Source organism: Syngnathoides biaculeatus, chromosome 14 (genome assembly GCF_019802595.1).
Source record: "Syngnathoides biaculeatus isolate LvHL_M chromosome 14, ASM1980259v1, whole genome shotgun sequence".
Lineage (NCBI taxonomy): Eukaryota > Metazoa > Chordata > Actinopteri > Syngnathiformes > Syngnathidae > Syngnathoides > Syngnathoides biaculeatus.
The window spans coordinates 11,794,821-11,807,461 of record NC_084653.1 but is presented as its reverse complement, the minus strand read 5'-3'; the positions used below and the strand labels follow the sequence as shown (position 1 = coordinate 11,807,461).

At 42.3% G+C, this 12,641-nt stretch overlaps 1 protein-coding gene across 7 annotated transcripts in view; it reads left to right on the top strand.

The window, feature by feature from the left end:
* The window catches only part of map3k20a (mitogen-activated protein kinase kinase kinase 20a), a 31,254-nt gene that overhangs the window by 17,642 nt on the left and 971 nt on the right, over positions 1-12,641 (top strand). For 4 of the 7 annotated variants that reach the window (XM_061841356.1, XM_061841353.1, XM_061841354.1 and 1 more), the window contains 10 exons: positions 72-178; positions 1,362-1,497; positions 5,398-5,442; positions 5,514-5,544; positions 5,618-5,757; positions 5,871-5,933; positions 6,593-6,682; positions 9,716-9,907; positions 10,032-10,106; positions 10,790-10,940. In XM_061841356.1, the coding sequence (XP_061697340.1) occupies positions 72-178; positions 1,362-1,497; positions 5,398-5,442; positions 5,514-5,544; positions 5,618-5,757; positions 5,871-5,933; positions 6,593-6,682; positions 9,716-9,907; positions 10,032-10,106; positions 10,790-10,940 (1,030 nt within the window). Of the gene's footprint in view, positions 1-71; positions 179-1,361; positions 1,498-5,397; positions 5,443-5,513; positions 5,545-5,617; positions 5,758-5,870; positions 5,934-6,592; positions 6,683-9,715; positions 9,908-10,031; positions 10,107-10,789; positions 10,941-12,037; positions 12,144-12,318; positions 12,578-12,641 lie in introns of all 7 variants that reach the window. The other 3 variants (XR_009798101.1, XM_061841358.1, XM_061841357.1) reach the window with 3 other exon arrangements.

The window sequence follows — 12,641 nt, the reverse complement described above, 5'->3', positions numbered from 1 at the left end:
CTACTTCAGCTGGCACGGACGGCAACAACATGTCCGCGTGGCGCGCGACTAAAGTTGTTCCCTCAATTCAGACGAGGCCAACATTCAAGCAGATCCTCTCGACTTTGGAGGCCATGGCGAACGACAGCCAACTCCCACAACAGTGCAACTCTTTCCTGCACAACAAGTCTGAATGGAGGTAATGTAATGAGCCATTTTGCAGGCCAACTCAATGTATTGAGAACTCAATATGCACTCAGCCTAAAGGAAATTGCAAAGAATGACATGGAAATGTGGCTGACGGGGGTCGGGAAATACAAAAAAAGAAGTGGAGATGGTTCATATAGATTTTTAATGACTTGACTGATGGCGACAGAAAGGCATGAAAACCTCGAACGAACCCTCCATCTGGATATATTTCCTCTCTTTACCCATAAGGCCCTAAAAATAATCACTGTCTTTTTCAAGTAGAAGTGTTTAATTGGGCTGTACGAGCAGCTGGAGGTTCAGTTGACGTTCAACACAGCCTGAGTCTCAGCTGCTACTTTATTCCGCCTCAGCCCTCGGCAGGGATGGCGCAGTGTGGCTTCTGCTTCACAAAGTCGTGCTGGCGCCATAGTGGCCGCGCAGGTGAGGCGGGGTGGGTCACGTGCTCCTTGTGCAGTCGCAGTCGACTCCAGGTGGTGTACGAGGTGTTTGCGCGTGTTTGAAGTTCCTGGAAATATATAGACCGTTGTGTTAGAGTTCATTGGCAGAAATAGAATGTTAAACATTTTGAAGGTCTGACTTTTTTTTTTTTCTTGGCGTTTACAGCTGTGGTGTGCAGAATGTAAAAATTGTTTTGGTCATTACTCTCAAGACAAAAACAGAAAAAGCAGACATTCATTTTTAAATGTGCTTTAAACAAAATTGGGCACTACTGTCATGTAAAACTGTTATTGGCAATGTGGTAGGCTAGTGGGAAGCATGTCTGCCTCAATGTTCTGAGATCAAACGTTTTGAATCTTGGCTCCAGTCTTCCTGTGTGAAGTTTAAATTCTTTTTCTGGTCTTCCATCTGCTTTCCACATTCTAAAAGATGAGGTTAGTTGAAAACTCTAAATTGCCCATAGGTGTGAATGTGAATGCTTGTTTGTCTATACGTGGCAATTGACAGGGGATAAGTCCAGGGTGTACCCGCCCTCTATCTCAAAATCCACTTTCTTCATCAGGCAGTTTTATCCATCCATTGCTCATCTGTCGCCTCAACTACACAAGTTTATCTTGTCTTAAATCCTGTCAACTAACAAAGCAACTAAACACAAACCACAAGTGTGGCATGTACTGGATCACGTGTCTAAGTATTGTTGCGATTTTTTTTTTTTTTTTTTTCCGTTGCTGCAGGTATGAGATCGAAGCCACACTCGACAGGCTGAAGAAGCTCGAGAGAGACCTGAGTAGCAAAGAGCAGGAACTGAAGGAGAGAGAGCGACGTCTGAAGATGTGGGAGCGCAAACTCATCGAACAGTCTAACAGCCCGGTGAGTTGCTCAGTCACACATCTTCACCTTGCAACAGCCTTGGTGTGAAGTGGCCTCAGGAGTGGCTCCTCACTGCCGTGCAACGAAATAGAGAAACTGTTTTTCTCAGTAAGTGAAGCATATGAGGCGCTCCAGTGACCGGTATTTGGGGGTCGGAGTGTTAGAACTGTAATCTCGCAATCGCAGCGTGCGTGAACTCGCTCTCAATTCAGGAGCCGAAGTTTGAATGTAAACAAACATCCATTTCGGCGTTCCAACAGCAGTGTGCCTGTTGGCGAGTAACACAGATTGTAATGGGATCTTTTGTGCCATTTACTTCATTTTTCATCACCAGCTCTTGTCCTCCATCCACTGGCATGCATTCCTCGGCTATTGGACCCAGGACGGTTCTATATTGGGGCAGAGATCCTTGCCCTTTTAGGATCTTGCAAAGGGTATTCTCTTTTAAAAGTAGATTCAAGAAAGCAATGTGATGGCTAAAATGGTGAAATAGGGCAAAGGTTTTAGCACGACACAAAAAGATGCAAGGTACCAAGAAAGGAGACAACAGAGCTGTTTTAAAGGTTTGCCGATTCATGGGGACACACAAGAACAGAACATTGAAAAATGACACATCCAAAGCACTGTAAATAACTTAAAAAAGAAAAGAAATGATTACTGAATGGTAAAAGATGGGTGGAAAATGACAAATTGAAGACAAGGTTAGCTGAGCTATTGTAACGGAATGCTGACTCACAGGGTACTTGAAGTTGATCAAAAAACAGGATAGTAAAAGAATGATTCGCTTAAAAGGGATGCTACAAAAATGTACCTAAATGAATGTGTGAAAATAAACACTTCTACAAGATTAGACGTAAATGAGGGAAGCGAATTGAAAGACGTACAATATAAGAGATGTCCAAGCTGGACAACCAATAATATAAAGCCTTGATTGTGGTTGCTATGGCAGGCAACGGCATGCACTATGCAGCTTTATTTATCACAAGCCACTGTACCAATAACAAGATTCAGAATCTGTTGCTTGAAAGTCAATTTCATAGTGTTGCTTGAAGATAGTTTAGAAGTTCTTTTTTTCCTGAGATGTGTTATATAGTACGTATCACTTGACTTTATAACGTCCCTGTTTACCTTAGCAATAAGCAAATTAGATCTGCTTGCACCGTGCTGCTGTATCGCTAGAATTTCAACTCCTGCAGGATTGGTGTTGTGGGAGAACTTGTTTCTATATTAATTACTTGTAAACCATTACCTATAATTACACACCATTAGAACCCTATTTTTGGCGAGCTTCTGATGTGTTTTACGCATTCAGCCTGTCATTCTGAAAATGAGTCATTTGACTGAGAAACAAATTCTCCGTTGAGTCCTCACTCAATGGACATTATGGAAGTCATTTTCTGTATGCTTGATGTGCTTGATATAGAGCGCCATGCTGTGAAGAAAGAAGCCACGAGCGTCGGCTCCTTTAAGAAGGCCAATCTTTTTATGATGAAGTGACATTTTGCTGACATTAAGATTGGCCAATTTGTTCTGAATGTGGTGGAGTGCAGTTGTTGGAGCAATCTCTCACTTACTTAGATGTCTCGGGGCCCTTGTATGAAGTACTTAGTCATAAGGCCAAAAATAATTTGCCGTATTAATAATTGTTTCTGCAGATTTTCCCAAAATACTGCTTGTACGCACGCTATATTCTATTACATGCTGTTCAATTCAAAGCATTGTTCATACTATACCTTGTCCGATTGCATACCATCCTGTTGTGTAGTCGGTCCTTGAATGCGCTTCATTTGCATTTGAACCTCAAACTGAAATTATGCTCTGTTTTTGCTTCTCTTCCAAAGCAGCTGTATTAATTGCCCGTGTAGCCTACTATGACCGTACAATTTCCATGTATTCCCCACCATTTATCACTGTGTGTAAATCCCAAAAGGGGAGTTTAATGACTTCCTACTGTTATTATAAAGTGCCAGCACGCATATGTTTGCCCAGTCATCTGTGACGACCCGCTGTTTTTGCTAGTGCGTCATGTAGCCAACTATGCTAGCTGACGCTATTGATGAACCTGATGTAAAGACGGTATCTTTGTGTCGAATAATTTACCTACTGAATACAATTGTTTAGTAGCATGGTGTATTTTTCTTGTACAATGAAGAAGCATTGAGTTCAATGCTGTCTGATCCTCTCCATTCTCTTGATTTGCCACCTTGATCTTGTGTCTTGTGGTCTTGTTGTGTACGCAATTCCAAACTCCTTTTGAAGGGCTTTGTCCATTATTTTGGGATTTTCGCTATTTGTGGTGGGGCTCGGTCCCAATCCCTCCTGAAGTGTGGAAGTTCACTGTACTGCTGTTTTCAGCCTCATATTGTGGAAACGGCTTGTTTGACTTCCTCCTTGTTATTATCCATCCATTTTCAACACCGCTTATCCTAGTTAGGGTCACGGGGCGCGGGAGCCTATCCGAGCTGACTTTGGGGGAAAGGAGGACTGTACCCTGAACTGGTTGCCAGTTAGTCACAGGGCATTCTTATTATTATTATCTAGAAAAATACATTTACAAATGTTTGTTGCGCCACCATTACGTTATATGTCCTAAACATCATATTAACCCAGAAATAGCAGCTTTGGAGTATGAATACTGGGGAATTATTAGAGTATTACTCTGTTAAGAAACGCTAATAACTGAAGGAAGACCTTTTGTCAATAAACAGCGGAAAAGTTAAAGGATGAGCAAAAGCCATTCTGTGAAGGTTTGTGCCTCTAATCTGTTCTTTTTAGAATATTTTTCCTCCATAAAAAGTAAAGAAAATTAAAAGTCAAATAGTCCAATGGCGAAATCTTTCTGAGCGGCACATGCCTTTATGTTTTCCAATATTACAAATCATAGTTTAATATTCTTCACTTTCATGCAAGCGTTAACACGAAATAATAGTAAAGTAAAACAAAACTACTCACCATACAATGACACATAACTATCATTGTATGGTGATTAATTTTGTTTTATTTTAGAAAACGATAGAAAATGGATGGATATAAGCCACTATAATATGATTGAAAAATAAAGTACTTCAGTAAAAATTCAGTCGAAACTTGACAGTGAACTTAAAAGTTCATTGTTTCTATTCTGTCATCTTCTGTTACGCTTATCCTCACGCGGGTCATGGCATGCTGGAGGCTATCCAGGTATCTCCGGGCAAGAGGCAGGGTACACCTTGAACTGGTCGTCAGCCAATTGCAGGGCATCTTAAAAGGTTAAATACACAATTTACATGAATAAATGTTAGAAAATTTTTATTGATTAAATAAAATTTCATCTTCGTTAAAAGTTAAATAAATCCAAATAGTCCAGACAGATGGTCCTATTACCCAGCATGCATTTGGTCCCCATGGAGGCAGGGCTGGGTGATTTTAAAACAAGTAGATGGTGCAGATTCCACACAACAGCAAGTCATGAGTGTAAAGAAAGGAAGTGCCCTACAAAATAGGACGTTGAACGTGCTTCCCTGCAAAGCGCAGTATGGAGGAGGCCAGAAAATACTTGTGGGGCTGAGCAGCAACTGTTCATTGAGGCTCGCATTCAACTCTTAATCTTAAGGAGACACTGAAAAGAGATTAAACCCTCAGTTAGTCATCTCTCGTCCAATTTTACATCGCGCCTTTTCTGTGGCCGCTCCACCGATCACAATGATGGAGTCTTTATTTTGGCTGTCAACTTTCTGCATGATTACATTTATCGGACAAGAAATGATTTGATCAGCCAGATGGACATTTACGTCTGAACAGGACCATTAGAGGCTTAGTGCAAAAAAAAGTTGAAAATGTGGCTGTTTTCCATTTTGGTCACATTTCCAACCCCATTTTCATTCTTGTTCTAACTTGTGTTGGTCTTTTGTGTCCACACAGCTGCTGCCCACCCTCGACATCTACACGTGGACCGAGGAGCATGTGGTCAGTGTCACGATTACGCAACGTACCCGTTTTATGATTTACAGCTAACGTGCGACCATTGTGCGACGCAGTATTTCTGGATGCAGCAAATATTTGGCGAAGGTCGGTCCACGTTTTTCTGATGATTGAACAATCGGCTGTGAGAATGAGCTGACGTCCTCAATGTCTTCATTAGAGGGGGGTGCGTATGGCATGCACCTGTATGCTGATCTGTTTCGAGACAATCACATTACTGGAAAAAGACTCCTATTGCTGTCAGAGGACGACATGCGGGACATGGGCATCAAGTCCAAAGGCCACGTCATGCACCTGAAGGCAAGGCGAGGCTCAATGTTGACCCCGGCCGGTCGTGTACACGGTGGCGTTCCCATGATGCATTGGCATGACTTGTTGTGATATATGATTATGTCATGTTTCTTCTTTTGCAGTGTGAAATTGAAAAGCTGACCAATGATTACCTTGGGCTGGTCCACTTTCCACCACTGCTTAAGGTAGAATGTTTACATTTTTCTCTCTCAACCTCTTTGGCTGTGTACAATCGCAGGTGTCAAACCGAAGACCCGGGGGCTGGGTCTGGCTTGCTCCGTAATTTTATGTGGCCTGCAAAACCAAACCATGTGCATCAAATTCATATTTCTTGTTGAGATACCACAATGGCAAATTTGTTGAGATATTTTGAGCATTTTTTTTAACCAAAGCCAGTGGGGATAGGCTTCAGCTCCCTGTAACTTGGAACAGGAAAGGTTATAGAACACTGATAGATGGATGGTGTAAGGAGAGGTTAATGGTTTTGATATTAATCTGTCAACAAATAGTTCCGGGGGTAAATGAAATAAAGAAGATGCAAAAAAAAAATAAAAATAAATAAATCCTCCATCTTTGATTGCACTGGTGATTCTCTTGGGTTAGGGGCTGTCAAATCCTCGCTCAGTGTCACAGTATCTCCTTGTGTTGTGTTTGTAGTTTGGAGTGGTCTTAAACTACCTTTTGATATCGTTCCCACGTCTCACTAAAATCAGAACACATTGATGTCGATCGCTTTCTCATGACATTGTACAGCTGTTCCTAATGTTAATATTGTGCCCAAGGACTGTAACTGGGTTTTTTTTAGCTAAATTATTTCTTTTTTCTTTGTCCCCTCTCTTTTCAGGAGGAACTTGAAAATGAGGTGGAGAGTAGTAAAAGTGTTCATCTAGAGCTTGTATTTGGGTACCACTGGAAGCCTGGCACTGGAAAATCTGTACGTTTTTTTTTTTTTACTTGATTGTATGTCGAGCCCCTGTAAAGGAATTTTAAATACATTGCACAACATGTTTGAAGATAATAGCTGAAAATGTGCAAAGACTGAGAACTACGTGTTACTCAGTTGTAGCAATATGGTGTTATACTGTTTCAATTTCAATTTTGACCAAAACGGGGGCTAGTAATGCTCTTGGGGCCTGACATGCACCCCGTTCACAGGCATGATTGCATGCACGTCACGCAGAAAAAGGTGGAAGAGCCAAGTAAACAAAATTTGAATTCTGACGTGAAAGCCAACATTTTGACCGTACCTTTGGACTTGTGCGGCTGCTTGAGAGTGACTTGTCTGTCGTGAGTGCGCGCGTGACATAGTAAGAAAGGCGGGAGAGCCAAGAGGGGGGAAAATTGAATCGAAAAAGTCTTGATTTGACAGCAAGCTTGTGGTGGTGTGGCCGCTTTCGAGTGCCTTATTGTTGCTGTGCTGAAAAGCCCCACAATGACCCGGTGGGATATGTTCCAGCCACTGCAGGCTTCAAGCGGATATATTTTCACGGCTCAAACATGTAGGTATGTGTAGATGCAAGAAGTTAAATTAAGGAGCATCCATTTTTCCAGGTCATAGTAGAGTTATTTGATTGATAGGTTACCTGGATGTAATGTAACGTTCAAAGCAACTGGGAGCAAAGGCACCGGCTTGATTTTTCATGAATTTGAAATCTCAACTTTCGCCAGGGTTATCACTAGCACTATTTTCTGTGCTGTGTCCAATTCAGAAGAGCTCAGTCACTTTACAGTCTTTAAACAAAATGTACTTTGTGAACAGATTGTGAGGGTCAACAAAGTGAGCAATCAAGCCGAGCATTCTCATATGTGGAAAGGTAGAATTGTTGATACTGTCTTGTGTTCCAGCTTTTTAGACGTACCTCGGTGCAGGTGTGCCTAATAAAGTGGCCCATGGCTTTAAGTGTCCACGAAGAATGCGTTCAATCGATGCCGACTGTTTTGTGACAGTCGAATCATTGATGTGCTGAGGCTTTTTTGCCCAAAGGACCCCTAATGATAGCTGTTCCATTGACCAATAGAGGCATCACTATGCAGGTAGAAAAGCAGACAAATAAACATGTCATTCCCTCTTTCCATGTCGCACATCCAGCACCACTCAGTCGCAGCCCTTTGTGAGCGGAGAAAGGGCTGGCTCTTCACTTGCTGTTCGAATTTAATCAAAAATAGCCCATTTAGCCAGAAGTCGTGTTCTTTTTAAAAGGAAAATGTTATTTAATCTTTCAGCTGTTCATTGTCCCATCATAAATAGTCCTCTTTCAGTGTGTTCGGCGGGGCTGAAACGAGCCTGCTAATTGCCTCCCATTTCTTCTGACATGTGGTGGTTTAGTGGGTCGAAAACACAGCGGGGAGAAGGAAACAGGAGGTTGAGAAAATGAGAGCTAATTATTTTCCCCTGCCTGGTGTCAGGTTCCATGTCAGCCTTGTTTTTACAAACTGGAAGGTTTTGTGTGTGTGTGTGTGTGTGTGTCTGTGTGTGTGCACAAAATAAAACAAACCCATACTGCATTTTCCCGTCCTCTTCGCCCCTCTTTGCTGGCGATGTCATGGAAGCAGCTGCACTTCTCAAAGACAAAATGAGGGCCTTGCGATTGAGCGGCCACCATCTGACAGCCACTGAGGGTTCCCTGCTAATGAGGATATCACCGTGCAGCCAAGTGAAAGGTGCTGAATTATGTATGAGTTGTCATTATAAGCACTCGGGTCCAAGGCATCATTACGCGACATTGTTTCTGCCGGAGTGATTAGACTCGCGCCGACGTGGGAGCCCCAGTGCGACCGTCCCGAGGCCAACGCGGGTGCCACTGGTGTGTTTCTGAGCCAGCCAGCCAGCGCCCCTTTTCAGACGTTCCCCCTCGGCCCCCGAGGAGCACGAGGGAGATTGTGAAGGCTCCTTAGACGAGTGTTTCAGCACCACTCCTCTGATGTCATTCCCTCTGATCACGGAACAATGGATTGACCCGTGCCCCGAACCCTGTGTGGTTAAGCGCTGACCTGTGGCTACGCGGCGGACGTTGGGGGATCGCCGGAATCATTACTGCTTCGTCAGCATGCAGTATGCGGGAGGAAAGGGGCTGCAGAATTATTCTGATTTGGGGTCTCAGTGTGGATGTTATGTGAGCAGGAAAACAACCTGAACCAGTTTGACGGGCGAACTTTCAGATCCAACTTAGTAGTCCTACAAAGTGGCTTCAGTGTCCTCGTCAGACTTACGAAAACCTCGCAGAATAATGAAACTGACCAAACATTTGCACTTCCTTCATGTTGTACCATGTGATTTTAGCATGTCCCACCCACTGCTCTGCTATCAAGTGTTTAAATCATACAAATTCAATTTCTTTACATACTTTTATGTCCACATCAAGTTGTTTGTCATGGGTAACTGTGTCTTTAAGAAACCCTCAGATGTTTTCAGTGATGACCAGCATTTTGTCTTTCTTCAAAAGATCCGTGAACAGTGGATAGTAAAAGTAAATACAATAAATATTTACACAGATGTTTCATGTTTTTCACCGGTTTACGTGTTCAGCAGTTGGATTTTGTCAAGTTTATCATGTTCACTCAGTTGTAGTAAAGAACTCGGAAATGTTTTTGTCAAACAGTACACAGTCTGAATTGTGTTGCCATGTTCTGATTAAATGCTAACATTAGCCAGAAATGTCCTGCGTCGGCAAGCTCACATTTTCCTGTTTGCATGTATACTGTCTACTTGCATAACATCTACTCAAATCTCAATCTTATGTACCTCACTTACACTAATGCCTACTTTTCCCAAGTGCTGCAAGCTGTCCTTTTTTCACTGAACATTTCCAAGGCAGCATCACCGAACTCCCTCTAGGTTGCGCTGTTGCTTCACACGAAAAAATTCTCCAAGAAAAGTGGAACGGCTCAATTATTTATATTTCAGGGTTGCAATCACATAGAGAAGTTCTCATAGAAAAGTGGAACGCTCAATTATTTTTTATTTCAGGGTTGCAATCAGGTGTTATTGCTGAGTGCCCGAGGCTGCCTGCACTTTCTCACAATGAGCTATTTCCCCGTTAAGGACTGCAAGTGGAAAATGTTCCTGGAACTCGACGGCGACGACGTGGCTTTAACGTACATTAAGGATGTCACCTTCAGCCCCAATCGGCAGGATGTGGAGCCCATGCGGATGACTAAGGTTTCATTTTATGAACAAGCTACAAAGGCTGCTGACTTATTTTAAGTGATCCCCCACATTCTTTTTTTTTTTTTTTTTTTTTTTTTGTGTCACACTAATGAACGAATTCCACTTCATAATGCAGCTGCCGTTTGTGATGGACAAATGGATTGTGGGAATACAACCTAACCAGAAAGTGGACTACGTAGTCAGCTATAAGGTGAACCATGACACCTGTCAATCACTCTTTGTGTCTATTAAGCACAAACACGGGGTTCAGTTTGTTTTTTGTGTGTTGTGATTGTCATATATATATATATATATATATATATATATATATACATACACACACACACACACACACACACACACACACACACTATATCATATAAACTATGAGCTGATTTTTTTTTTTTTTTCAAACCCATCCTCCATTAATTGATGAAATTCATGTATTTGCAGTTTTTTGTGCTCAAACCAAGACCCTGTGTACTTTAAAAGTATTTTTCTGTTGTCATTTTGTCAATTTGGTGCTATGGGACTGTATTGAAGTGAGGGGAGGAGCTTCTTTTCGCGAGGTCATAGCCCTGTCTTGTAGAAACTGCACATAGAACTTTCTGTGGCGCCATGATGGCTTTTACACCAACAGCACTCAATGATTAAGGACAAAGAGTACCGAATACCGAACCATGCACAAGTGACGCGGTTCACTGCATTGATGAGAATTTGGGTCAAATTGTGAATTGCTCATTGAACTTTAGAAGTTTCCACTACAGCAAAGTCTTTCTTGTCATTTTCCTCAGCCAGATGTGTTTTCACTGCTCCATATCACACGGTAGCAAGTGCAACTGTAGCGTTTAGTGGAACTAGCTTTTAATTGTCCTTTCTAATATGTTATTACAGAGTAATGTAAGGTTACCAAAGTCAACAAGACACAGCTGTCCCATGACGTGGTGTCAGACTGGTGGGCAGGATGAGATCAAAACAGTGGAGCTTGTCATCGAATCAACGCCAGCTCACTTTGACTTGAGCTCCAGGAGCAGGTCGAACTCTGGTAAGATCGGAAAATATTTTACTAGTGGCTTGAGATATGCGTGCAATTTCTTTTTTGACCATACGCGTGATTCAAAACAATTGTATCACAAATCATCTTTCTCCATTGAATTGAATGGAAATGCCATTAATCTGTTCCAGCCTCCTCCTCCCAAAAAAATACATAAATTGTCCATCCACCAATCAATTTTCCATAGCACTTATTATTAGCTCCCCGGGTTTGTTGGAGCTTATGCTGGCTGAGCCAGGGTACAGCCTGAACGTTTTTGCTAGCCAATTGTCTGGCACATCAAAACATACAACAAACATTTACATCTACTGCCAATCGAGAGTTTTCAATCAACCTACCATGCATGTTCTTGGAATGTGGGAGCGAACCGGAGTACCTGGAGAAAACCCACCCAGGCACATGGAGCCATGCAGACTCCCACCAGGTGAGGTTGGACCTGAACCTGTGCCATGAGAACTGTGAGGCAGATGTGCTCGCCAGTCTTCCACTGTGCCATCCCTCTATAGTAATGTCTTCTTCTTTTCCTTTCAGTTTGTCCCGTTAGGGGTCGCCACAGCGTGTCATCTTTTGCCATCTTAGCCTATCTCATGCATCCTCCTCTCTAACCCAACTGCCCTCATGTCTTCCCTCACCGCATCCATAAACCTTCTCTTTAGTCTTCCTCTCGCCGTTTTGCTTGGGAGCTCCATCCTTCCACCAACATACTCACTCTCTTGCCTCTGAACATGTCCAAACCATCGAACTCTGCTCTCTCTAACCTTGTCTCCAATACATCCAACTTTGACTGTCCCTCTAATGAGCTCATTTCTAATCCTATCCAAGATGCTCACTCTGAGCGAGAACCTCAACATCTTCATTTCTGCTACCTCCAGTTCTGCTTCCCGTTGTGTCTTCAGTGCCGCCGTCTCACCGCTGTTTAATAAACTTTGCCCTTCAACTCTTCTGTCACATAGAACACCAGACACCTTCTGCCAATTGTACTTTATAAAAACACAAGAGTCATAACATAATTGAATAGATTGGAAAGAATTAAAAAGTATGTGTATTATTTATTACTGAAATTCATGTTATTGTGCTGTACCTTCCAGTCTGCCTGTTTTGGCCAACCGGAGGCAGTATAATGCCATGCAGGCACAAATTAGGAAGAATAGACCCACTACTACTACTACGACAACTACTACCACCACTGACTTGGTAAAATATTGTAATACTGATAATTTTGTCATAGGGATACAAAATGTGTGTTTCTACATAATATAGCTCCATGTGTTGCTCCACTGTTTTTGTTAAAATATCCCTTTCTTTTAGAACTCTTTGACTACCAATGCTAACAATTAGCATCCAAATAGCATTTTCTGTTACATGTTAGCAGGGAGTTGGCATGTTCTCCAAGTTCTGAAGACCACAGTTCAAATCCCAGCCTCATCTGTGTGGAGTTTGCACGTTTACCATGGTTTTTCTTCGGGTACTCCTAATTTACTCTACCCTATTGAGGATAAGCGCAATGGAAGATGAATGCATCATACTTTTAAACTGCTGCTTGTTATGAAGTGAGCTGACTTCTACCATACAGCGTTCGTAGCTACAAATCAGTCAAATAATGGCTTGTATCCATCATAAAACTCAAAGTTGGGTCATTCGTATCGTAAGGCGCCGCTATACGTATTTACGTTCATCTCACTGTTACACCGT